Source organism: Labrus bergylta, chromosome 23 (assembly GCF_963930695.1).
Source record: "Labrus bergylta chromosome 23, fLabBer1.1, whole genome shotgun sequence".
In the NCBI taxonomy this organism is placed as follows: Eukaryota; Metazoa; Chordata; class Actinopteri; order Labriformes; family Labridae; genus Labrus; species Labrus bergylta.
This window is the reverse complement of record NC_089217.1, coordinates 792,798-817,190: the sequence shown is the minus strand read 5'-3', so window position 1 is coordinate 817,190 and position 24,393 is coordinate 792,798. Positions and strand designations below refer to the sequence as shown.

The 24,393-nt window shown below is 44.0% G+C and overlaps 1 protein-coding gene across 1 annotated transcript; it reads left to right on the top strand.

Moving 5' to 3' along the window:
* Positions 1-1,780: 1,780 nt before the first annotated feature.
* On the top strand, positions 1,781-16,046 carry LOC110002881 (shaker-related potassium channel tsha2). The gene is made up of 2 exons (XM_029282337.2): positions 1,781-5,013; positions 10,710-16,046. The coding sequence occupies exon 1, from the start codon at positions 1,892-1,894 to the stop codon at positions 3,332-3,334; it is 1,443 nt and encodes a 480-aa protein (XP_029138170.1). The 5' UTR covers positions 1,781-1,891; the 3' UTR covers positions 3,335-5,013; positions 10,710-16,046.
* The last annotated feature ends 8,347 nt before the right edge of the window (positions 16,047-24,393 follow it).

Here is a 24,393-nt window from a genome sequence, read left to right as displayed (position 1 = left end):
ATTTTTACTGAGGGGGCCAAACTGGGGCCAGTTGTTTTGTCAGAGGGGAACATTAAACCCAGGTGAAAAAAAGACAAAGATGGTCGCTTTAAAAAAAGAATTTATTTTTGTTCCAGTAACAGAATTAAATACTTAGATTGTGAGTCCGGTTGTTGAGTCACTGTGTATGTGTTATTAGGGGGGCTCTTCCTTTTGGAGGGGTGGCCACAGGGGGGTCCAAGCTCAGTGTTCCAGGGGCACTGGCCCCTGTTGGCCCCTGCCTAGAACCGCCCATGACCTGATCAAAAACACAAGTATTGGTTGTAGTGTAGTTGAAGATCTTTATAGAAAAGCTACTCGTCCAATTTTCATGAAACATAGTGACATCATTTTTACATTCCTTTTTCTTTCTGTCCGCTGCTTTGAGGGTGTCTATGTTTCGTTTTTCATACAATGGGGGCTGTAGACAAGAACAACGAGAACAAGTTGTAAGTGACAACCCTGCTGCTTCATCAGTATGAATTTATTTCAGTTTCAATGTAAAGAAACATTTCAGTGTTCATTCCCATGTTGTTCTGCATTCCTGATCTGGTCTTTGTTTGGATGTTTGAAGGTAGATTCAGGTGCTTCTCATCCTGCCTGTTAAACAGCAGGAATTATTTCTGAATGACTCCCACATACACTCTCTCTCTCTCTCTCTCTCTCTCTCTCTCTCTCTCTCTCTCTCTCTCTCTTCTGTGTTGGCTGCTCTGAGATGTAAATCTGTGTTTTTCCTTTTTCATGTCATCTCATTTTTTTTTTTTCATTTTCCCCCTGCTGCTCCCTCGGGCCATTCCATGGGAAAAGAAACTTTTCCTGCAGCCCTGAGAGGAATCCAGCTATTTTAGGAGAACACGTCACTGCTTTGAGCTGCAGCCCAGAAACTCCTTCTTTCCATCATCCACAGCTCAGCTTTTTTTGTTTTTTTCTACTTGTTGCACAGCCCTGCACTGTTTACCTTTTTATTCAGAGGCACGTTGCATTTTTAAATCCTTCATATTTGGAGCAGGAAATAGAAGAACACATGTCTTGTTTCCCTGCAGCAGGCAGCGCGGAGACATGACGGATCCTGCAAGTCGTGCACAACTTGTGGAGCTCGGCGGCGTGCAGGCTGGTGTGGAAACGTCAGCAAGGGTTTTTTTGTGTTGAGGCGGCTGCAGCGTGACATTGCGCTGGAATCTGTGTGTCTCCGTGAGTGTGTCATCTGTGGAGGGTTAGGGTGTGTGTGGAAGGAGGAGGACAAAAGCTCTGAGCTACAGGTATCCATTCAAAGCATGAATGAAAAAACACATTTTTTTTTCTTTGCATGAAAATTGTTTTTGCACGACATTCTCGAGCTTTCCACGTTTCCAGACGGATTCATTCACAAATGCATGCTCATCTTTACGCGCCACCGCATCATAAACAACAACTCCAGTGATAACCTTGAACCCGTGCCACGCTGGAGACAACAGGTTCATTACGCACGACTCTTTTTGTGCACGAAATGTAGGACAATGTGGATATTTCCGATGATATTTGATGCTTGTGTTTTCAAAAATACCTGGATTCATGATGAGCTTATGAGCGTGCATGTGTGTGTGTTTTTGTTTCCCCCCCTCAGTGAGAGAGCGTGCACACACACACGTCAGCGCGGGGAGGGCAAAGCCTGCTTAAGATGCAGTGAATGTGACAGCCGAGTCCAGACTACAGCAGCGTGGACGGAGAAAAGGTGAGAGTGGAGGTGGTGGTGGTGGTGGGGGGGCACGAACAATGCCAGAGGAAGCAGCTCACCCGCAGACGTGACGAAGACACACCGAGCAACAACAAAGGCTGAGGGGGAGCAGAGAGGACTGAGGAGCGGGACGCGGCGCCCTTGTCTGGGGGGGGAAACATGACAGTGGTGCCCGGAGAGAACCTGGATGAGACTGTGGCACTGGCCGCGCTGTCAGCCCAGGATGTGTACGACCCGGAGTGCGTGGAGAACCAGGAGTGCTGTGAGCGCGTGGTCATCAACATCTCCGGGCTGCGCTTCGAGACGCAGCTGAAGACCCTGGCCCAGTTCCCCTGCACGCTGCTGGGGGACCCCAGGAAGAGGATGCGCTTCTTCGACCCGCTGCGTAACGAGTACTTCTTCGACCGGAACAGACCCAGCTTCGATGCCATCCTGTACTACTACCAGTCAGGGGGGAGGCTCCGGAGACCCGTCAACGTGCCCGTGGACATCTTCATGGAGGAGATCAAATTCTACGAGCTGGGAGAGGAGGTGATCGAGAATTTTAAGGAGGATGAGGGCTTCATTAAGGAGGAGGAGCGACCTCTGCCCGAGAACGAGTTCCAGCGGCAGGTCTGGCTCCTGTTCGAGTACCCGGAGAGCTCCGGACCTGCCCGGGGGATCGCCATCGTCTCCGTCCTGGTCATCCTCATCTCCATCGTCATCTTCTGCCTGGAGACTTTACCTGAGTTCAGAGAAGAAGCCAAAACGTTTGACGACGAGCTGGCGCTGAATGGAACCACGCGCGCAAAGAAGCCAAACCCGTTCACGGACCCGTTCTTCATTGTGGAGACCCTCTGCATCATCTGGTTCTCCTTCGAGCTGCTGGTCCGGTTCCTGGCCTGCCCCAGCAAGCCCGCCTTCTTCAAGAACATCATGAACACCATCGACATCGTGGCCATCATGCCCTACTTCATCACGCTGGGTCTGGAGCTGGCGGAGCACCAGGGGAACGGACAGCAGGCCATGTCTCTGGCCATCCTCAGGGTCATCCGCCTGGTCCGGGTCTTCAGGATCTTTAAGCTCTCCCGACACTCTAAGGGTCTGCAGATCCTGGGGAAGACCCTGCAGGCCAGCATGAGGGAGCTGGGACTGCTCATCTTCTTCCTCTTCATCGGAGTCATCCTCTTCTCCAGCGCGGTCTACTTCGCGGAGACGGACGACCCGGACTCCGGCTTCAGCAGCATCCCGGACGCGTTCTGGTGGGCCGTGGTTTCCATGACAACAGTGGGCTACGGGGACATGTGCCCGGTTACGATCGGCGGGAAAATCGTGGGCTCTCTGTGCGCCATCGCCGGCGTGTTAACCATCGCGCTGCCGGTGCCGGTCATCGTCTCCAACTTCAACTACTTCTACCACCGCGAGACCGAGCACGAGGAGCAGTTCCAGTACACGCACGTGACCTGCGGCCAGCAGCAGCCGGCGTTTGGAGACTTCAACAAGAGCGACAGCAAACCGAGCCTGTGCAAGTCCGAGTACCTGGACAGCGAGGACGCGGACTCCATCAAGTACACCAACTGCAGCCCGCACAAAGCCTACACCGGGAAGCTCACCGATGTCTGACTGTGTTTGAGATCCTTGTTTCCGGCATCATAGGGATTCATTTCAGACTCACAGAGGACGGATTACCTGAGAAATCACCTTTTGTTTTCACCTCCTAACTGTCTTCCATTACGCGCGCCATGAGCAGGAGAACGCTTCAGAACGATCAGCCAGCTGTAGCACTTTATGATTATTAATCTTTCTCTTAGTAATTTATTGCCCTAATGATGCAGGTTTTTAAAGTTTACATTTTGCTTTTGTGAGAAAACGACGCAGGACCAATTCAATCTAAATTTACACTCTGATGCAGCTGGCACGTGGAGGCTGTTGTTGTTGTGGTCCCGCGCGCGCACACACACACACACACACACACACACACACACACACACACACACACACACCTGTTATTTCACCCTCATGTATTTTCCACTCAGGCTCAGATGATGAATCCTAAAATGAACCCACTTTGACGCCAGATTTGATTTGAACCCTTAACACAGCCTGCCAGACAGAAACCAGGGCACGCAGACTCCAGGAGGTTAAATCCTCCTCAGCAGCCTCTGCCTGTGTGAAAATATTATGAAATCAGAAGCAGCCTTTTTTTTTCCAAATCCAAGAGCGCCCCCGTGTGGCTGAAACCACGCCCTGCATCTCTTGTCTTCGTGTGATGCAGTTTCTATAGCAACCTTCCAGACTTTTCTCCTGTGTTATCTGCCACAGGAGTGAAAAAAGGAAGAAGCTGGAGCTGCGGAGACGAAGTCAGAAAAACCACCATGTTGTGGAAGCCTCCATGTTGTTTTGATTCAGCAGCTCGGCCTGACGCAGAAAAACTCATTAAATATATGAAATATGATGAATTATCAGGCGGGCGTTCGACCTGTTGCACCTTAGTCCCACAGAGAATATGATCCCTCCTAATGGTCCAAAGTCGACTGCAGCTAAATAATATTCTAATTATCTAATTATTATTAGTTATTTTCAGATCACAGTTCCGTCTACAAAATATAAAAAATATCCGCTAGAGATCAAACTGAGGGTTGGAAATTGTAGATATTTCCATCCAGGAGAGCTGCAGCATCGATTCTGATTATGAAGAAACATATTCCTCTAATTTGTGATGAAAAAATATTTAATTTGCGTATTTTTTTAAGCTCAATCAGCACTGATTTTAGACAAAATTATTATTAAAGAACATGAATATAAGACAAATGCATCTCAGTGAATATCAGTTTTGGCATTATTTAATATTCTGCAGTTAATTGTTGAGTAAAAATGTCCTGAAATCTAATGTCCTAAGTTAAATTCCCCTGACGAAAACTTCCAACTGATCTAAGAAACGTAAATGATATAAAATAATGAAACTAGAATCAGTTCATGAATGATAGAAATGGATTCTTCAGCACTTTTTCAGATACTTTCCACACACACACACATGGATCCACTTTAGAAGAAGTCTTTGATTGCACAGCGAGAGGAGAGGGGAGTCGAGGTCTTCATGGTGGTCTCTGTCGTTAAAGCACCTTAACTCATGTGGACTCCAGCGACGGAACCTCGTGGAGTTTAAAAAACAAATACTGAAGGAATAAAAAGACAGTGAAGGCCACACGTTTGTTGGATTATAAATCTGACGGGGTTGATGGAGACGATCGACACGATGACCAAATGATTCCTAACACCTGCTGGCCTGGACTCACAAAGAGGTGAGTAACACCTGACCTTCAGTTTAATAAAAGGGGGGGGGGGGGGGGGGGGGGGGTTTGATCACAGTAGATGAAAAAAAGATCCTGGGTGCTCTTAGAAAAGAGGGGAACATGAAATAAACACAAAAAGAGGGAAACCAGCAGAGGCGCTGCTTGGCAATAGGCAAGGCAGACAACTGGCCCGAGACCAGTAAGGGGCCCCAGACCAGTCAGGCCCCATAAATCACATTTGTCTTGAAGAATCAGAGATTTAAAGCTGCATGTAGCGAGTCTCGTCCACTAGGGGGCAGTAGAAGACGCTTTAAAAAAGAGAATACTGACTGGAGTTTATTCAGTTCATTTCTCTCTCTCTCTGGTCTTTGGTCTCCGCTCGCCCCTGAGCTGCTTCACGCCTGGAGCCTTTTTCAGAACAGTGTTGAATTTCAGCAAACTGCAAAAAAAAAACATTTAGTAATTTTCTTGTCTTCTTTAAAGGATCATTTTGCATAAAGCAGTGGGAAGTTAATTTAGGCTCAACGAACAATAAATCTTCTCTGAATCAAACTAATTTTAGAACATTTTCAAGGAAACCACTTTGTACAAATGTTTCTGAGAAAGCACCGTGCAAGGTGATATTCAAACTTCGTTTTGACACACAAGTCTTTGGAGCAACAGAGCACATGAACAAAGTCACATTAAGGCTAAATATTGATTTTCATTCTTTGACCTTGAAGCCTTCGAGGGCCTGAGAGTTTCACAACAATCTGTGTTTTAGATATTTAATGATAGAGCATATGAATGATGAGAGAGATGTTGTTGAGATGATGATTATGATGGGAGAGGATGTTGGCTGGTCTGGGAGGACGAGGGAGACTCAGGAGGGGGGGTACGGTCTTGAGCTGATCTCGGCCCAGACTGTCCCTGACAAACAAGATGAAGGGAAGGCGGACTCGGTATAAGTCTGCTTGTCAGGTGATTGAAGGTGTGAAGTTAATGTATGAACTTAATTTTAGCTTCCTGTTTCTCCTGGTCGGTCATCCAGCTGTGCTAAAAAACACAAATTGTGTCATTAAATGATTAGAATGGGAATCCTCTCATTCTTCTTTAACACTCATATGTTTTTATCCTTTTGTAATAATGTTGATGATCTGTAAAAAGGCTCTAAAAAAAGGATCTTGTTGACTCACTAGAAGCTTTAAAAGGACAAGAAACTCTAGAGGATTTATCTGTCTTTTGTTCTGCTTCTTTGAGAACAACCGACTTCTTTTATTCCAACCTGTAAACGCTGCTGACAGGATTAATGTGTGTGTGTGTGTGTGTGTGTGTGTGTGTGTGTGTGTGTGTGTGTGTGTGTGTGTGTGTGTGTGTGTGTGTGTGTGTGTGTGTGTGTGTGTGTGTATGGCCAGTAGTACAGCTGTGGGCCTGCAGGTGGCAGCAGCAGCTGCAGGAATTCTGAGTTCTGCAGCTGTTAGGAGACACCACAGCTGGAGCATCAGTTCCCCCCTGCTGTCTCAGGTTTTTAACAGCCATCGTCTCAGCTGCAGCTTTTAAATCTGCAGATGACCTGAAGTGTGTGGAGGTCGTGTCTGCTGGTGTAACGCTGTGACCTTTTGACCTCTGGCTGTGTGTCAGGGTTTCAAGAGGGCCCAGGAAAGCCACTGTGAAATATGACTTCTATAACAATTTGAATCACAGTCAGGGATTTTGTTTTTCTTGGATGTGACTGGGAGAAAAATCCCTAATTTATGTCTATATTTAAAAAAAAAAAAAAAAAGGAGACTAAATAAAAGCATGAAACATGTTTGACATCCATCAGTGGATTCAAGTGACTGTTAGGGAAAAAAAACCTGTTAAAGACAAACTGTCTGTAAATCCCTCTCCTTCCTTTCTTTAAAGTTCTGAGAGGGAGTTTCAGCTCTTCTAACTTCTCTCAGTCCAGCTGCTCTGAGTCTCACAGGTAATTCAGTTTACCTCATCAAGCTCCTCACACGTCAAGACCCTTTGTAGGTATGACACACAGCTGAAGACTAAAAGTAGAGAGTTGCACCTCTGCAAATAAATCCTTTAAAAAAGAATAAATCTTTTCAGATGTTGTTGAAACAGTCTCACAGACGTCTTGTGACCCCAAATGTTCAGTTTTCTTGTCTTCACATCATCACTAAAAATGTGGGTTATGAACGTCTTCACTCTGTAAGGAGCTCCATTTTTAGTGACCCTAAAATGTTTTTTTATGTATGGACTGTTGGTGTAGCTGGAGGACAGCTTGAGAACGGTTTATAAAGACAGTTTGTGTCGCTGGAGGACGGTCGGTGTCTGCTAAGGCCTGAGACAATCAGCTGCTGTGTTTGAAGATGTTTCTTGTCTGCAGCTCCAACATCATGTAAAGCTGATGGAGGAAGCTAAAATCATATTTGCATGGAGCCCAGGCTTCTCCTCCACCTCCTCCACCTCTCATCCACCCTGTCAGTTACATAACACGGCAGCTCATGTCAGCCTGAGAGAGAGAGAGGAGACATGACAGCTCCAACAGCATCGTGCTAACTGACCGTGTCCCCCCTGGGAGGCTTTTTGGTCCCAATCTCTTCCTGTGAAGTCCCCCCCCCCTCGCCCCCCACGCCCTCCTGTCCTACGTGTCCTCTTGAACATATGCGGGCGGTGAAGGCGGAGGTAAACAGGTTTCCCCTTGGATGACACTGCTGCTGTTGACGAGGCAGAGTTACACTCTGACAGCTATTATTAGCGTCTTTGTCAGCGCTGAGAGAATCTGTCCTGAAGCCCCCGAGTGGCCTGCAGTGAGTTACACCCCCCCCCCCCCCCCCCCCCCACCCCCACCACCACCTTACGTCCACCCCCACACACTCCCTTTTCTACTTCATGAAAGACAAACAGGCTCATCCCAAAGAGAGAAAGAGAGAGAGAGAGAGAGAGAGAGAGAGAGAAAGAGAGATTTTTATTTTTATCCAAAAATGAAGCCATCTGGAAGTGCAAAAAATCCTGCAGTTCCTGGAGTGTCCACTAGAGGCTGGCTGCAGAAGCACAGGAAGTCACATACACACCCATTCTAAAAAGCCTGTTTTTACAGCAGAGATGAACATGTTTACAGCCTGGTTCAAAAAACCAAATAGGTGTGATTAGCTCATGTCTGGATGGACACACACTGTACGGGGGGGTGAATGTTTTGATGACTCATCAGTTTTGATTTGATGAAGGATAAGAGTTATTCACAATAAGGCGTGTAGCTGACCTGATTGACAGGTGGGCGCGGTGTAACGGTTTGTCAGGAGGTTTAAAACCCGCCTCAGCTCCAGCTCTCAGCCTGTCGTTAGGTTGACTGAAAGTTAGACTGAGACAGCATTTCCAGCATGGAGACCGCCATCGATGGGACTCCAGCGCCCCCTGCAGGGACAGACGGGGGACAACACTCAGACTCCATCCGTTAATATTTACAGACAGTTGTTTAATCTAACAGTAAACATTCCAGTAGCTGCTGGTAAATCTGTAAGACTTTACAACAGAAGCAGATCCAGCTGTTTTTTCAGATTTGTCTGAATATATCAAAATGAGGTTTCTAATCTTTACGAGACATTATAAGAAAACTGGTTTTGCTGGTTTAATTCAAAAGGTAACAATCGGTCGTATATTCGACGGATGGATGTCTGAAAATGGTTCGTCTCTTCCTTCCTGGCTGTGTGATGATTCATTCATAAATGTGAGCGGAGACGCTCTGATTGATTGACAGTACGGCGTCTTAAATCAATAAGTATTTCTAAGGTTCTATTCTCAAAGCAGGAGCTGTCACTTCGGCTCGGTGTGAGCGGCTCATTCAGGTCAAAGCTCAGCGTTATTTAAAGACTCTGTCACTCACACTTGATGAATTACGGTCACGAGACCTCGAACCAACACAACAGTAAACTGTCACTGACAGCAGCTGCTGGGCTGCGGTCTCCATGGCGACAGCATCAACACACACACACACACACACACACACACACACACACACACACATCGTCACACTGATAAAGAAGAAGAAGCTGCTTCTGTGATACAGGAAGATTCATGTTTCGGCTCGGACTAAATATGCATTACAGCTGTTAGCATTGCAGCAGAGAATACTGCATTCTGATTGGCTGGAGAGTTTGCTTTTATTGCATGCGTGTACTTCTATAGGATGATCCAGTTTCACAGCCAGGAAGTTGTTCTTTGCGTTGTTTGGCTTTTATCCCAAGTATTGAACAACATGTGAAAGGCCGTGCGTTGTATCCACAGTGACTTCCTGTAACGAGCTAACAGGGCTGCGTAACCATGACAATCTCATCGTTATCGTGATATGAGCATTCTCAATAACACAGTGTGAAGTGTGATTGTTAAGTCGTTTGGATCACTTGTGATGCAGCAGGTAGTCAGGAACACTAAACGCTGATAAACCGGCCCTCGTCCCTTTTGATCTGATTATTATACCTGATACTTCCTCTTCCTGGAGAACCGTCTATTTTTAGCACACACTACTCGGAGAATGTGCAGCCATGCTGACAGAAGTCAGCTGATATCACCTGAGTCTGCTGCAGTGAAGTGAAGCTCCACAAACAGCACAGAGAGTGACGCGCAGCACACAGCTGGTCCGACTGCTTCTGGTCCAAAATCGCCGTCCGCTCGGCTGTCTCATGCAGCTCATCACTTCCTGTCTGGAGGTTTTTTTTTTTAACGGTGTCTGTGGCTGCAGAAAGATTCCCACCAGTGTTTTCAAACTGGGATAAAACTGGGTCAATGACAGAATAAAATCTTCTGCTGCCCCCCGAGGGTTTTCACTCTCAGAGGGGCCCTGCTGGTAGCTGCACAGTTTGTCACAGGTAGACGGAGACTTCTCGTCTTGTGCTACTTACTTTCATTATATAATCATGCCTCTGAAATATTCATGTGCAGAGAGATCTTCTGAAGGATTTCTTGGCCAGTTAAAAAAGTTGTACAGTGAATTCTGCCTCCAGTGGGATTCCTCTTGAAACATAAAGGTCAGGTTTTTTTTAGGGCTGGTTTGAATGTTCTCGAGCAGGATTAGAAATAAAAGGAAGACGATGTCATCAGGTTTTTTATACGACTCAAAAATACAAAAGTGAATGCATGAATTAAAAATGTAAAAGCACGAATTCTCCACCATCCCCCCTCAACACATTCCAGGACAGATCGGTGCTCATTGCAGGATTGTCTCTGCAGACAGACTGTTTTTAAGACACAGTTTTGCAGGTCTTCATGTTCCCTATAGTTTCCTCTGCAGGTCAGACTGACCCTCCACGTCGTCGGCGCTTGTCTCGGTGGCGATGTGTTACAGCAGCGCGGCGCTCTCTACGTGCACAGACAGGACAGAACGAACAGGAGGTGATGGCTGCTGGTTTGTCCTGTCCTTGGCTCTGCTTCCTCAGCATGTGACTGTAGTGATGGAGATGGCCTGGAGTGTGAGTGTGTGTGTGTGTGTGTGTGTGTGTGTGTGTGTGTGGGCGAGGGAGAGAGAGAGAGTGGGACAGTGAAAAGAGGAATATATAGATGTGAGCGTGCAGCCCTTTATAATAATGTGTTCTCAGTTTGTACTCTGCAGGTGCTCGAGTGTTTTTTGTGCTGAGCGTGCAGTTTAGTCTCTTTGAGAAGAAACCGGGTCGATGTGAAGAAAGTAAATCATCCAGGTGTTTCTGATTATTAAAGATGGTTTCCTTTTTGTTTTGTTTCAGGTGAAAAAAAGATGAGCGGCGCCTCCTTCGTCAAACCAAAAGAGAAAACTTCCTCCTCCTCTTCCTCTTCCTCTTCCTCTTCCTCTTCCTCCTCCTCGTTCTCACTGATGAAGGAATAAAACACAACATAAACACAAACCCCAGTAAGAGGACTGAAGCTTCAGTCGGACTCTGAGGTACGACAAAACTTCACTACTTGAATCACCTGACGACTCTTCAAACATGGCCGCCGCCGGCTGACGCAGTCCAGCACACGGTATATTCACGCGTCGATGTTTGTGGGAGATTATAGAGAATAGAGATTCCTGTCTGTACGATCATATTCAAACCAAAACATATTACTGCATGCTGTGAAAGTAGAGCATGCAAACAGAAGAAAGAGACTTTTGTGTTGACGGCTCAAAGCCAGCATCGCTCATCTGAAACACGGGAACAACAACAACAACAACAACAACAACAAGAGCCGCTCGTCTGCATCAAGCTCATCATGATAATTCTGTTCGCCCGGCGGAGTTTGTTTCTAAATCTCTATTTTTTACGGTATCATACTGTATGTGTTTTATATTGGGGAGGAATCAGCCACGTGATTATTTTGTAGTTTTTCACATTTTTGCTAATGTGTTCGAGTTGTTGTCATGTTTTTTTAAATCTTTTGTTTGCCTTGGTAAAAACAAAGCAGCTCCAGCGGGCAGCGACGAATGTCTTGAGTGGAAACTGTTCCGCTGAAACGCATCGATCGCAGACATTTTCACATCTGACTTTCTTTGGATGATTTTGAATGTTTTTTCGATTGTGTTTTTTGGGGGGTTTTGATCAAAATGCTGTATATCTGTTTAAAAACATCTACCTCAGTGTGTCAGCTCATTAACGACAGAAGCTTTAACACCTGGATGACGTCAGCGTCCCCCTCCTTTATCTGAAAAGAAAAGTCTCAAATGATCTGGTGCAATGAAATGAACCCAGACGCTCCACAAACAAAGAGAAGTCTGAGGATGCTTGAAGGAAACGTATTAACGATGAACGTGTCTCACAAGGTTTTCAAAATGATTCTTTGAAACCTTTCAAAACCACATGTTTTAAAACAGGTCGTAATTTAATGATCGGAATGTACGGAGGCTTTAGAGAAACTACATCATGCTCCAGAAGACCAGTGAGGAAGAGGAGAGGAAGGAATCCATCAAATGTTGTAGCAACCTCCTGCACACCTTAAACATGGGCAACGTTTCTGTTGGTGTTGAAGTCAAGACCACACTGACCAAGACCAAAACATACCTGAGACTGGAGTGCTCTGAGACCGAGTCAAGATCACTGAAACATCATCATCCTGTGTTTAGGGGTCGTGTCACTCAATTGGACTGTAACACCGGGAAGGTTGCAGTCGTAACCGGGGGATAAAAAAAAAAAACTACAAATGAATTGAAGTTTTTTGTTCTTTTAAAAAGAGGCGTAGAAAAATAGTCTGTCAGTGGTGGTCTTGATTTAAAAATGAAGTCCAAGGCCGAGAAAAAAATGCTCTCGATTCAGAGACCGAGAACTTAAAGAAGTGATCCGGAGACCAAGACCGACTTTGATTGCTTCAACACCAGTTTCTATACCGAAATGTTGCCGACGTCGATGGGAAATTTTATTCAGTGTGCAGGAGTTTACGTGCAACTTTTAGTCATCGAAAACAACAATGATGGATTTTTCTTACAGATCATATTGACGTTTAAAACTCTGGTTTAGTGACGACTCTCATATATTAATTTAAAACCGTCCAGACTAAATACAGCAAAGCAGCGTAGAGCCTGACATGATCGTGTTTGCACAACTTTTTTAATTTATTTGCCAAATAGTAAAACATGCTTGTGAACGAGTACGGCTGTTTGAATATATGTTTTCTTTATTTAAAGGCAATAAGAGGGGCTGGTTAGTCTAACTCAGAGAAATCCTGAACTAGAGTCCGTCCAGTCCTGAGGGGGAAAATGGAATCCCTTTAAGTTCAGATGAATAATAAGAATCTGAAAACAGTCAGAGGAAGATGAGCTGCTAGCTTAAAAACAACGTTCAGTCTGCATTGTTTTAATTGAGCTTTTTCCCTTGACTCTGAGAGTTCAGACCGCGAGAGAAACAAACCAAAACTACTGATATATTTTATGGAGATGGTCAAAACTATTTGATGTCTGTTTTCTCATCTGATTTCCCCAAAATGTTTAACTTCCTGATTATGAATAAACATCAGTTGAAGTCTGTAAAACTTCCATCAGACCTCTAACATCAGCTCTGCAGCTCGGTGTATTTCTGCTTGGCTCGGACATAAAAACAGCCGGGGGAGACCTCTGTCTGTCTGACAGAGTTACTGATGAGCGGTGACGAGGCATTAAGTTGTGATGATTAACGTTTTCTGCTAACTGTGCAACAACAACAGTAATAATACAGTAAATCCCTTGTGAGTGCAGCAGTGTCCTCTGACTCTGACTTTGGTCAGATTTCCACACCATCACTCGATATTCACCAACACAAAACATCCGCTGAAGGACATGTTCATGCTTCATTATAACCCACAGAGTTCAGCTTGGGCTCGCCCCCCCAACTCGTCTCATTTCATGCAAAAAGAAGAAAAAAGCAATAGTGGGAGTGACGTCTGTGCTCCGAGGAACTTCAGTGTGGACGCATTCTGATTTCATTTTTATTTTTTTATTGCAAATTATTGTTGCCATGATTATTTTGACAATCTTCAATTGTGATCTATTTTTGATAAAATAAATCTTTAATCCTGATCCACTTCGATCTTCATGTGTTTGATGATTACACATGCAGATGTGTCATCCTTTCTCCTTGTTTGTTTTACGTGTCATAGACATTTCAATGGCGAGGATGGATTTATGTGTGTGTGTGCGTTGCTTGGAGAAAACGGCATCACATTATATGTTCATTCATTCTGCGGACAATCTTTGATCAGGAGAGAAAGCGACACATCTTTAACGTCCAACGGAAATTAAAGATCCCGTCTCCTCCTCATGTTCACCTTTCATGTCGTCAGTCTGTGAAACCTTTAGAGCAGCTTCACATGATCTCATTTATCTGATACTGGAGTCAGTAAAAACCCTAATTTCAGCCTGAGCTGCTGTCTCTTTAAGAACCCCGTCCCCGTTTGGATGGTTTGACTCTTTCAGATGCAACATGAAAACAGCAGAAATGTGTATTGAGCTTTGGTCTGAACATCTTGAACAGTGAAAAGATATCGTATAGCAATTATAAGTTATGTAAACCTAAAGCCAACATAATGCTAAGCTAATGCTAACCACAACCACACTCATAGCGGTTAAATGTAAGTTGTGATGTGAAATGCTTTGTAGGTTAAGCCGTGTCTTAACTGTGTTTAGAAAACCAGCTGAGGTCACTTAGAAACATGCAGTCTGGCAGTAAATCAACAATAAGCAATAACGCATGAATAGCAGAGTATCGTCGGCGAAGGGGAGTTGTCAGGTTGTTCATCTCTGTGCATACAAAGTGGATAGTGCCTTAATCACAACCTCATTCTGTTAATACACCTTCAAATGCATCTAAAGAACCATAGAAGAAGAAGTTGTGTATTTATATCTGCTCTGTAGGGATGCAATTGACTGGTTGCACATAGAAATAATGTATCGTAAAATGTATTGAATGTACAGTAAGTAGTCTTCCTGGTTGGTGTTTTGAGAGGAAACAAATATGAAAAGTAAAAAAGACATTTCCGTTTCTTTGGAAGCTCCCATAGTTTAATTTTACATTTGAGTGTAATCACATTGATCTCTGTTTTTTTTTGCTTTTGGGCTGCTCAGGAGAGTTAAATTGATGACTGTGACCCCCCCGACTTGTCCCCCCTTCATACAAGTGAACAGCTGTTTTATTGAAGTGTGGATGTTTCAAATGACCAATAATAGAATTAATGACAATAAAAAACAACAAAATGAAAGATGATTTGAATGAAAACTGAAATTGAACGGATTCAAATATGAAATTTAAGATGAATATTATGTAAATAGTATTTTTTCAAATCTTTGAGTCCTGAGAAAACAATGTGTGGCTCACGTCGTCAAAATCTGAAATGATACAGAATATACCAATTTAAATAGTAGAACAAAAACAGACAGTTACCTTCAGTTTTCATATTATGCAAACACATTATATTTTTTAAGGTCCTGTTAAAAAAGGTTAAATTAAAGGTCACATATTCTGTAAAATCCTCTTCTCCATGTTCCTCTAACTCTAACATGTGTCTCTAGTCCGTCTACAAACCCCCCCAATGATGAGAAAAGTCCATCCTCTCCGTCTTCTGCCTGCTCCACTTCCAGAGAGGGGGCGTGGTCAGCCACAACTCATTTACATATTTAAAGGTACAGACACAGAAACAGCCTGTTCTGAGCAGGGCTGAAATAGAGGGGTTTATAGACATGATCAAATACAGGATCAGAGTGGATTTAGAACAAGAAACTTCACACACATGTTTTGAGGAGCTCTGAGACTTATTTACACTGAAGAGGAGGAGGAGGATATGTGACCTTTAAATGTTTGATGCTTAAAAGTAAATTATTGTTGGAATGAATGGATGATGATGAGTTTTTTCGCTGGTATGAAAGGCTGTGATTGGTTGCGTACATTATTTCTTTTCAATTAACATACATAAAAAAAGTAAACCAATAAAAGAGGTTATAAACGTTGTCCCTAAATGTATTTTTGTTGAAACATCAGGTTAAATATAACTTTACTTTTTTTTACAATGATGTTATGATGCAAAGGAGGGAAACAAGACTGAGATAAAAAAAAGACTAAAAAAATAACCATCACAGACTCTTACAGGCATGAGTGTAACACATGCAACCTGTCTCCATGTATTTGCGGTGAGTCGTGTTCTCTTTCCACTGAACTGTGTTTGTCTCACTGTGATTTCTGCTTCTGCACTGAGTCCCGCTAACAGCTGATAACAACACCCGTAACAAAAGAGACTTCCTGTCTGCAAAACCTCAACCTGTGTCCTCAGTGTTTAAAAAAAATCTCAAATAATATTTTATTTTTGTTAACTTGTTTGTGTCTGTGTGTGTCACTGTACGACAGGTATAACGTTAAATATCAGAGAATAAAAAAAAGAGAACAAGTCTTTCATAATGTAATATAAATGTCTGGCTTGGGATGGTACATACTGTATATGCACAACAGAGTCATTCTGATAGTTGTGACCAAGTTTAATGTGGCCTTTTCTTTCTCTTTAATGTACTGCAATGTTGTAAATTATTTGTAAAATATTACATAATGTATATTAAAGTTGACAAGGCTTTATGTTTCTACAACTTATGTTTAATAAATAAATGAACTGTGCTCAACTGTCTAACATGTTCTACTTCAAGGGTCATTTTAAAAACAAGGGTTCTATTCTTTAATGATTAAGTTTTGGAATCATAAAACCTGCTGTTCATTCCAGTGATAATCCCCATCATTCTTCTCATTGACAGTTATATTTTAAGTGTTTTTTTAGTGTTTTAGTTGTGGATTATTAGAGCCTTAAGTCCGAGTCTAGTTTCCTGACGTGGTGTCATATTGTGACTTCTTGCCTCCTGCTTGCAGAGTCGTGTAGATCAGACGATAAGCCTGCTTTCCTGCCACTCCAGCCGCCCCAGACCTCATTCAAAAGTAATGTCCCTGAGCTGCAGGCAAACAGATCCCTTACATAAGGAAGCTGCTCTGAGGGACGTAGCGGAGACAGCAACAGACAAGGACTGAGACTGCTGAATCAGCCGTCAGAGTTGGTCTCTTGCATCTGCCTTTCTTTTATTCGGGTACAGCGGCTTGTACGTTCAAGAAACAGTGGCAGAAGGCTAAGTTTGGTAACCCTGACACCCCGCTTTAAAGCCTCATCCTGAAGTCTTTTCTGAGCTAAGAACAGTTTTTAGGCTTGATACAATCCCTCCAAGTGTGCTGATATATCTCTGTGCCCAAAGGCCTTGAAGTGCTTTTCCAAATCAGATCAAATCAAATCAACTGGCTCGTTGTGACATAAATGAGCAGCTCTTTTAATCTGACCAACAGCAGCTGCTTGTATTTGCAAATTTGATAACTTTAGGTCAGGGTTAGAACGTCTACTGGTAAATAAAAAGTTTGCATGCTCATTTATATGGTTAATAGTTTCACTGCAGGGTGGCAAACACTTTTAATACTCAAAATAAAATGCCATACCCTGCAACCTGTTAGCTTAGCTTAGCACAAAGGCTGCAAAACAAAGTAAGAAAGTATTATGCATCAGACTGGAACTTTTTCCTGGAGAACAGTCTTTGAGGATTCCCAAGCAGGGGCGTGTCCAGAGGGGTGGCAGCCCCCCCTAAGGAATCTTGTTGGCCACCCCAAAACCCTTAACTATGACTGTCAGAGGCAGTACTTACTGTGTTTTCAAAATCTATTATTCAGGCTTTTTAGCGACAGGCAGGAAGCTTCAAATGGGGATGTTCATATTTTTTGAGTCCTTGAAGAACTTAGCTTGGAAGATGTGATGCCAATATGTGATGAGTGCAAACAAAAGGGGTAAATGAACGCTCAGTTACCCCGTTTGGCCACCAGAGTCCAACAAGTCTGGACACGCTCCTGTTCCCAAGCAACCAATAAACGATAAACAACAGTCTGCTTTAGAAGGGGTGGTAAGTGGGTTATGTTATCTTTTGGATAGAGCTAGGCTAACTGCCTTTAATGGTCTTTGTGCTAAGCTAAGCTAATGGCTGCAGTCTTATGTTTAATGCATGGTGTCTTGGAGAGGTATCGATTCTCACGCAGCTCTTAAACAGAGAACAATAAGTGTATTTCCCAACATGCAAAGTGTTGCTTTAAGATACATTATTCTTGTTTTCTTTCCCTGGCCTTCAGCTTGGTTTGTGCTCGCCTCATTAGCATAACTTTTTGACTGCAGCAACATTTGATCAGCATCCGTCTGAGGGACTGAACGGTCTGGTGAGAGACGAGATCCCTCTGCCTTTTGTGTTCCCTGAAACACGGCTCGGCTCGACATAAATTATTGATTTGTCCGAGGTGGTTTCACTTCTCCCGTCCCGTGAGGAGAGCCGTAACAGGAAGAAGGAGAACAGAGGGTCTGAGTGGGGCAATCTGTGTGTTTATGAGTCCAGTACGTGGCTGTCCTCCTCATGACCTACATGAATCAGAGCCCAGGGCAGCCCAGTGAACCGTGCTTTATGGAGGTGCTCTAAGCCTGGTTGTTAAGGTGTTAGTGGTGGTGTTGTCCCTAAAGGTAGAAGTGGTGATGCAGTTAGCTCAAAAGTGTTAGCTATTATTAGTTCCTGTATTATTTCCTATAGCAGCAGGGTGAGGACCCCTGCCATATATCACATTATAAATCATGTATTTCTAAATATTTTATTGATAAATGCTGTAATAACACACGCTGGAGGGCCAACCACGCTCTTATAAACACAACACCTGAAATGTAACACATTATGATACATTCTTTGCATGAAAATGAAAGATTAGAAGATTTTCAGTTCACAGTTCTCATGCCTCGTGGGTATTTGTCCTTCCCAATGCACAATGTGGAAAATGGCAAAACAAAAGCAGGTGTCACATGTTTCTTCAGAGAGTCTCCAGGAGTGTCTTCCTACCATCTTAAAACCAACTTTTCTCTTTGTCCTCCATGATCCTTGTACTGTGCATAGCATCTATAGCTAAATGTAAAATAAGTTTACTGGTGTTCCCATCAGGAGCTTTAGCAGCGTAGGGGAGTCTATAAACAGTCAATTATCATTAAAAACGGGCCAGTACTTGTTGAGATTCTTGCTTCAACATTAAGCTGCAACCTCCCTCTGCACCTTTAAGAAAAAGCTAAAGACCCAGCTCTTTCATGAATACCTACTAACTTAATGATGATGGTCTCCATATTATTGATGATGATGATGGTAATGACGATGGTTTTTGTTTGATAACGACGACTTATAAGATGGTTTCTATACTGATTAGAGCTCTCAAGAACTGCCCTCAATGTTGTGCTTTGCCTCTGGTCACTTCCTGTCAGCACCTGTGTGTCCAATCAGACTCAAAGCTGATCGTTTGCTCTTACTGACATTGTTCCCTTTTTTCTAGATCCTTGCTTGTGTTGTTCTTACTCTCTGATGTACGTCGCTTTGGATAAAAGAGTCTGCTAAGTGAATTGTAGAATTGTAGAACCTCCAGTGTTGAAAAATGAAGTCATGATGGCTGTGCAAAAATCTGCAGTTCCTCGAGTGTCCACTTGAGGCTTACCTTCACTCTAAACCACATTAGATGTCATGTTAAAAGTTTTTACAGCAGAAATAAACGTGTTCACAACCCGGGACAGGAAACTAATTTGGTCTCAGAAGCGTTGTGTTTGTGGAGAGGCTTAAGACCGACCTCAGCTCCACCTCTCTTCATGTTTCTGGATTGATCACAAGTTATTGGAGATGGCCACCACCATCCCTGGGCCTCATAAACCGATGGGTGACATCATTGAGACTACGTCCATGTTCCTTACCGTCAATACAGAAAATGCTGGCGTTGGACTCAATGTCAGGGGGGTTTGAAAGATAGTTGGTATCATCCTCCGGGAACAATCAATCCATCCGACATGAGCTCAGTGGAAGTTTGTGCATGTTGCTTCAGATAGATTTATGAACCAATCAAGAGTGGCCGTTCTTGGGCCTGTTGAAGTCTTTATATTCAGACTCTTTTGATCAGTAAACGGCTTATTTCACTTAAACAATCTGTCTAATCAGGATCAGCGGAGAGTTAACCAGCGGCTTCTGTGATACGCCCATGAAGGTTGTCAGACGACTTATCTCGACCTCAAACAGCCATTACTGAGCTTTATCACAAAGTTCTCTCATCTCTCAAATCTCAGCCGGGATTAGCCAGTAATCCAAGGACATTCCCGTCCATTTGAAGATATAGCTAGTGGCCACGAGTCGTTAATCTGGGCCACGGCTAGAGTCATCACTCACGTTACCCTGTGATCACCCTGTTCACCGGGCCTCGTTTGCTCTCTTTTTCCCCCAGAGGAAGCATTGGGTTAGCTGATTTGGGACGCAGTAAATCCTGGCAGTGACAGCGCGCAGTCATCCGTGGCTGTCTGGGATGCAAACACATCACAGGCTTTAAATTCTTTATCATTTCAACTCATTTAGCAGGCAAGTAAACAGATTATTTAAAAGCTTTTCACCACATTGACCTTATTTAGTACAGATTTTTTTACGCTTGGCCTGAAATTGACACTTTCCATTACAAATGCTCAACATATGCCTCGATCTTTGGGAGTAAAAGGAAAGGCCTTAGGATGTAGATCTGCAGAAAAATGTTAATAATAAATGAAAACTTTGTGTTTGTACCTTTAAATATGTAAATGAGCTGTGTCTGACCACGCCCCCTCTCTGGAAGGGCTTGGGTGTACTCGGTCTTTCTCGCTCCATGTCCTATTGTTTACGGTGAGAAGGCAGACTCAGAGGGCAGAACAAACACCTAGCTGTGGGAGGAGTCACCCACCTGGGGGAGGGGCTACTGCCCTTTGTGATGTCATGAAGGGAAAATCTCCAAATGGCCTGTTTGAGCACACATTTTCTGAAAAGTGGAGCAGGCAGAAGACGGAGAGGATGGACTTTTCTCATCATTGGGGGGTTTGTAGACGGATTAGATACACATGTTAGAGGAACATGTTAGAGGAACATGCTAGTGTTAGAGGAACATGTTAGAGGAACATGCTAGTGTTAGAGGAACATGTTAGAGGAACATGTTAGTGTTAGAGGAACATGGAGAAGAGGATTTTACAGAATATGTGACCTTTGAGTTTTTGTGACAGCTTTATTCTGCAGGCTTGACATTTCCTACCAACGCCCTTGATTTCTTATTCAAGAATGCAACGTTTTCTGTCAACGTCTTGGAAGTTATTCTCACATATTGATGCTTCCCCAAATTTAAAAAATCTGATTCTGTATGCCTTTAACTGAACCCTTCTTTTTGGGTTTTTATGTTAAAGATCTAGCCATATAAGTTTCATACCCACAAGATGTATTTTTATTTATTTCTTTTAAACATTCTGCATGTCATTGAGGTGTTTTTGAGGAGGGGGGGGGATCTGCAGTCAAAGAGGAGCTGAAGCATGAAAACAGATTCAGTTTCTGCAGGCTGAGGGGCAAAGCAAGGTCGCCTCCTCTGCCAAGACAAAGCTTAGGGATTTCTTTTTATTTTTATCATTTTCACGGATCGTACCATCGGTGAAAAGAGCCATGGGGGGGGGGGGGGGGGGGGGGGGGGGATGCAGAAGTATGAACATAATGCATGTCAGCCCCAGTGAGTGTGCATGCATACATAAACACGGAACAATATTAGCTAATAAACCACGCTGGAGTAATCATAGGAGCTGTCACGCACTGACGGGAAAACTGCTGCATTTTCTCATTTAGCGCGCATCACCAACCCCCCCCCCGCTGCACCCCCTCGGGATGTTAAATGGTGCAGACGAGCAGGACCCTCGGCAGAAATAGATTTCAGAATCCCCTCAAAGAATGAGGAGTATCTATAAATAGCTCACACACACACACACACACACACACACACACACACACACACACACACACACTGTCAGAAGCCATGTTGGTGGCATGCTGCGAGCAAGGGAATCCCTGAAGGTCGCTCTTAGCTTCCACATTTACGTCTTTATTGTCTGATGAGTAGAAACAGACGGGACAGAAATAAAAAAACAGGTGATTTAGGCTCCATCTGCTTCAGTAATTATTATACTGACAAAATAAAACAATAGGAGTGAAAAATGAAGGATTGTTGCTGTCAGATTGAGTCTTAAAGTCCACGCTGGACCTCGACCAATCACAGCTCGATGTTTGTCCCGACCTGTGAGACACACAGAGGTGGGCAGAAAGGTGTCAGAGGCACTTCCACTGAACCACCTGAGGGCAACAACAACACATTTTGTTCTCTTCTATTTCTGATGCTCTCTTGTTGCCGTGACGACACGAGCCAATGACAGCAGCGTGCGACTCTCAAGTGTGCACGACTCAGCCAACTCTGTCACTGACCTTTAACCTCTGTGTCCGCTTCAACAAGTCAGAGCGCCATTTTTCTTTACTACCAGTCACATTACATTATTTTATTTACATGTTAGCAACATTTAGCAGCTAACTGTGTACATGCTTATACCTAGCTTGTTGCCTTGTTAGCTGTAATGAGCTATTAGCCAGTTTTTCAATTAGCCTTTTTGCATAGACTTGGGTGTCCCATTTTCATTGCTAGCCCCTCGCCATTAAGCGCTCCCGTTAGCATCATGAATTCAAAGCGTATGCATTGAAATAATGCGTCCATGTTTTCCTCTTTGTGTACAATAAGATGTAAATGTTTAAACATTGCATCATGTTGAGTTTCCTGATTAAACCACTGGAGGCTTTTTGTGATTCCTGTCTCCTGTTTACTTGATATGTCTCCTCTATCTCTCTCAAACATGCAAACAAACAGAAACAGAACCTGCTCCTCATGCTGTTCATCTCTCTGCATCACACCCGTACAGAGAAAAGCAGCCCGCCTGTGTCAAACTGTCCGTCCTGCTGCTGTACTTCATGTACCAAACACATGATTTATTCATGCAGCAGCAGAGCTTTCTACTCTCTGAATCTGCTCTGCTCACTGTCCACGTCCTGCAGATTCTCAGGCTGTATACGTGGATCAGAATGCAGTTCCTGCAGCTGGTTTAATTGGAAACTTTTAGTCAGAGCGGAGAGAAAACACAGGAAGAATATCCCAATCAGTGACAGCACAACACTTCAGTGAAACAGATTCACAGCTTCCTGTTTGGGGTAAAGAATCGAGTTGTTCTTTCGGCTAAACCTCTCCTCTATGAGGAGAGAAAACGTCGTCCTAAAAGGATGTTATGGACGAAGATGCCTTCCTATGTGCAATGCATTCTGGTATATGTAGGCACTTCTGACACGGCTCCTAGAGGACTCAGCTCTCTCTCTGTGAGTAAATCACTAACAGAGGGATTTACTGCTTCAGTTTAAAACATAAAACAGACACTTTAAATATATAAAAAAAGGGAAGGGGAAATCTCTTCCAGGTTCTTTTGCAGTCCAGTTGAAGAAGAAATATTCAGAACCCATCGTCTGTCATCCTCATCAGGTGATCTACACCTCTGGATTCAGACGCTCGTTTCTCAGCGGTTAATGTCAAACCACTTCCAGGCAAGACTTCCTTTTTTTTTTTTACGTCTGCATCGTAAATGCTGACATTTCTTGCTCCATAACTCAGCAGAGTAACGTCCTTTTCATCTGATGAGTCTCAGTCCAACAGCGGCTGCACTGCAGCGGGATGAGCACGGAGACGATGATGCAGGTTTGTAAAAGGTGAAAAGTCAGTGTTTATTGAAACAGCAGGTAAAGAACAACTATTCAAAATGAAGGCCCAATCTTTTTATTTTTTTATTTTATATCTGTCCTTCAGTGATGGTGGTGTGTTAGCAAAAGGTCACGGGGTCAAAACAAACTAATTATCCGTCCTCTGGTGACCTTAATTGGAAGTTGATGTTCTGTATCCACATCTTTGCTTTCAATATTTTTGTTTTCTCGACGCCCTTTTTCCCAGCCGCTCTCCCTCGGGATGTTTTCACTTCTTGGAGGATGTTGATGCGTTGTCAGAGCTGCCGTCTCATCTCACCTACACCCAGCATCAATCCGTCTCTCAGCTCTCAGCTCCAGAGTCGGCATTGATCTGCTCATTGACGAGGTGTCCCGTTCAGCTCAGCCTAATGATGATGAAGCTGCAGTTGATGTTTCTTTATTTAACACTGAAGACAGATGATAAATTATCTCAGCAGGACAAAAAAACATTGGACCCTCATCCTTTAGAAAAAGAAGATAAGTAGATTTATATGTTGTCATTCTCTTGTGATACTTAAAACAAGAGCTAAAAATGATGCCACCCTCGTGGCTTGTTCGCACAAACTTTGCAGGGCTGCCGGTAGCCTATTGGTCAGGTATGGAGGCTGTAGTCCTCCGAGCAGGCGGCCCGGAATCTGACCTGTGGCTCCTTTCCCGCATGTCATTCCTCTCTCTCTCTCTCTCTCTCTCTCTCTCTCTCTCTCTCTCTCTCTCTCTCTCTCTCTCTCTCTCTCTATCCACCGTCCAGTCTCTAAAAATAAACGCCTCAAATAAAATAAGTGGTTTCAAAAAGTATAACAAAGTTGGACAACTCAAACCTCCAAACGATCTCCAGCAGAGTCGTCAAGCATGAGAGCTGTTCTGATCTGACTGATGACTTCTTCATCCTGAAGAAGAACCCGAATCATCGACTCCGATCTTTGTTAAAGTCTCTTTTTTTTAAATAATTAAACATGAACCTCGTGAACCTCCCATCCTTTTACTCCACTCTCCCTCCATCCTCAGCAGCACCGCTCCCCCCCCCCACCCCCCCATCTGTCACTTCGCCTCCCTCTCTCCTCGCTGGCTCTCCCATGACGTGACTCTAATAATAGCTCCCTGAAGTCGGGGCCCGGCAGCACCCAAGGGCCATGTGTTGGTCTTGAAGGGCACGGCATGAATTGGCCACGCTCTCTCCCCTGCATGCTACTGGCCTTATAAATAGAGCTGAGGAGAAAGAGGGGGGATCTGCACGGGCATTATATAAGCATCCCGTGTGTTTATGAATGAGGAGGGGGGGC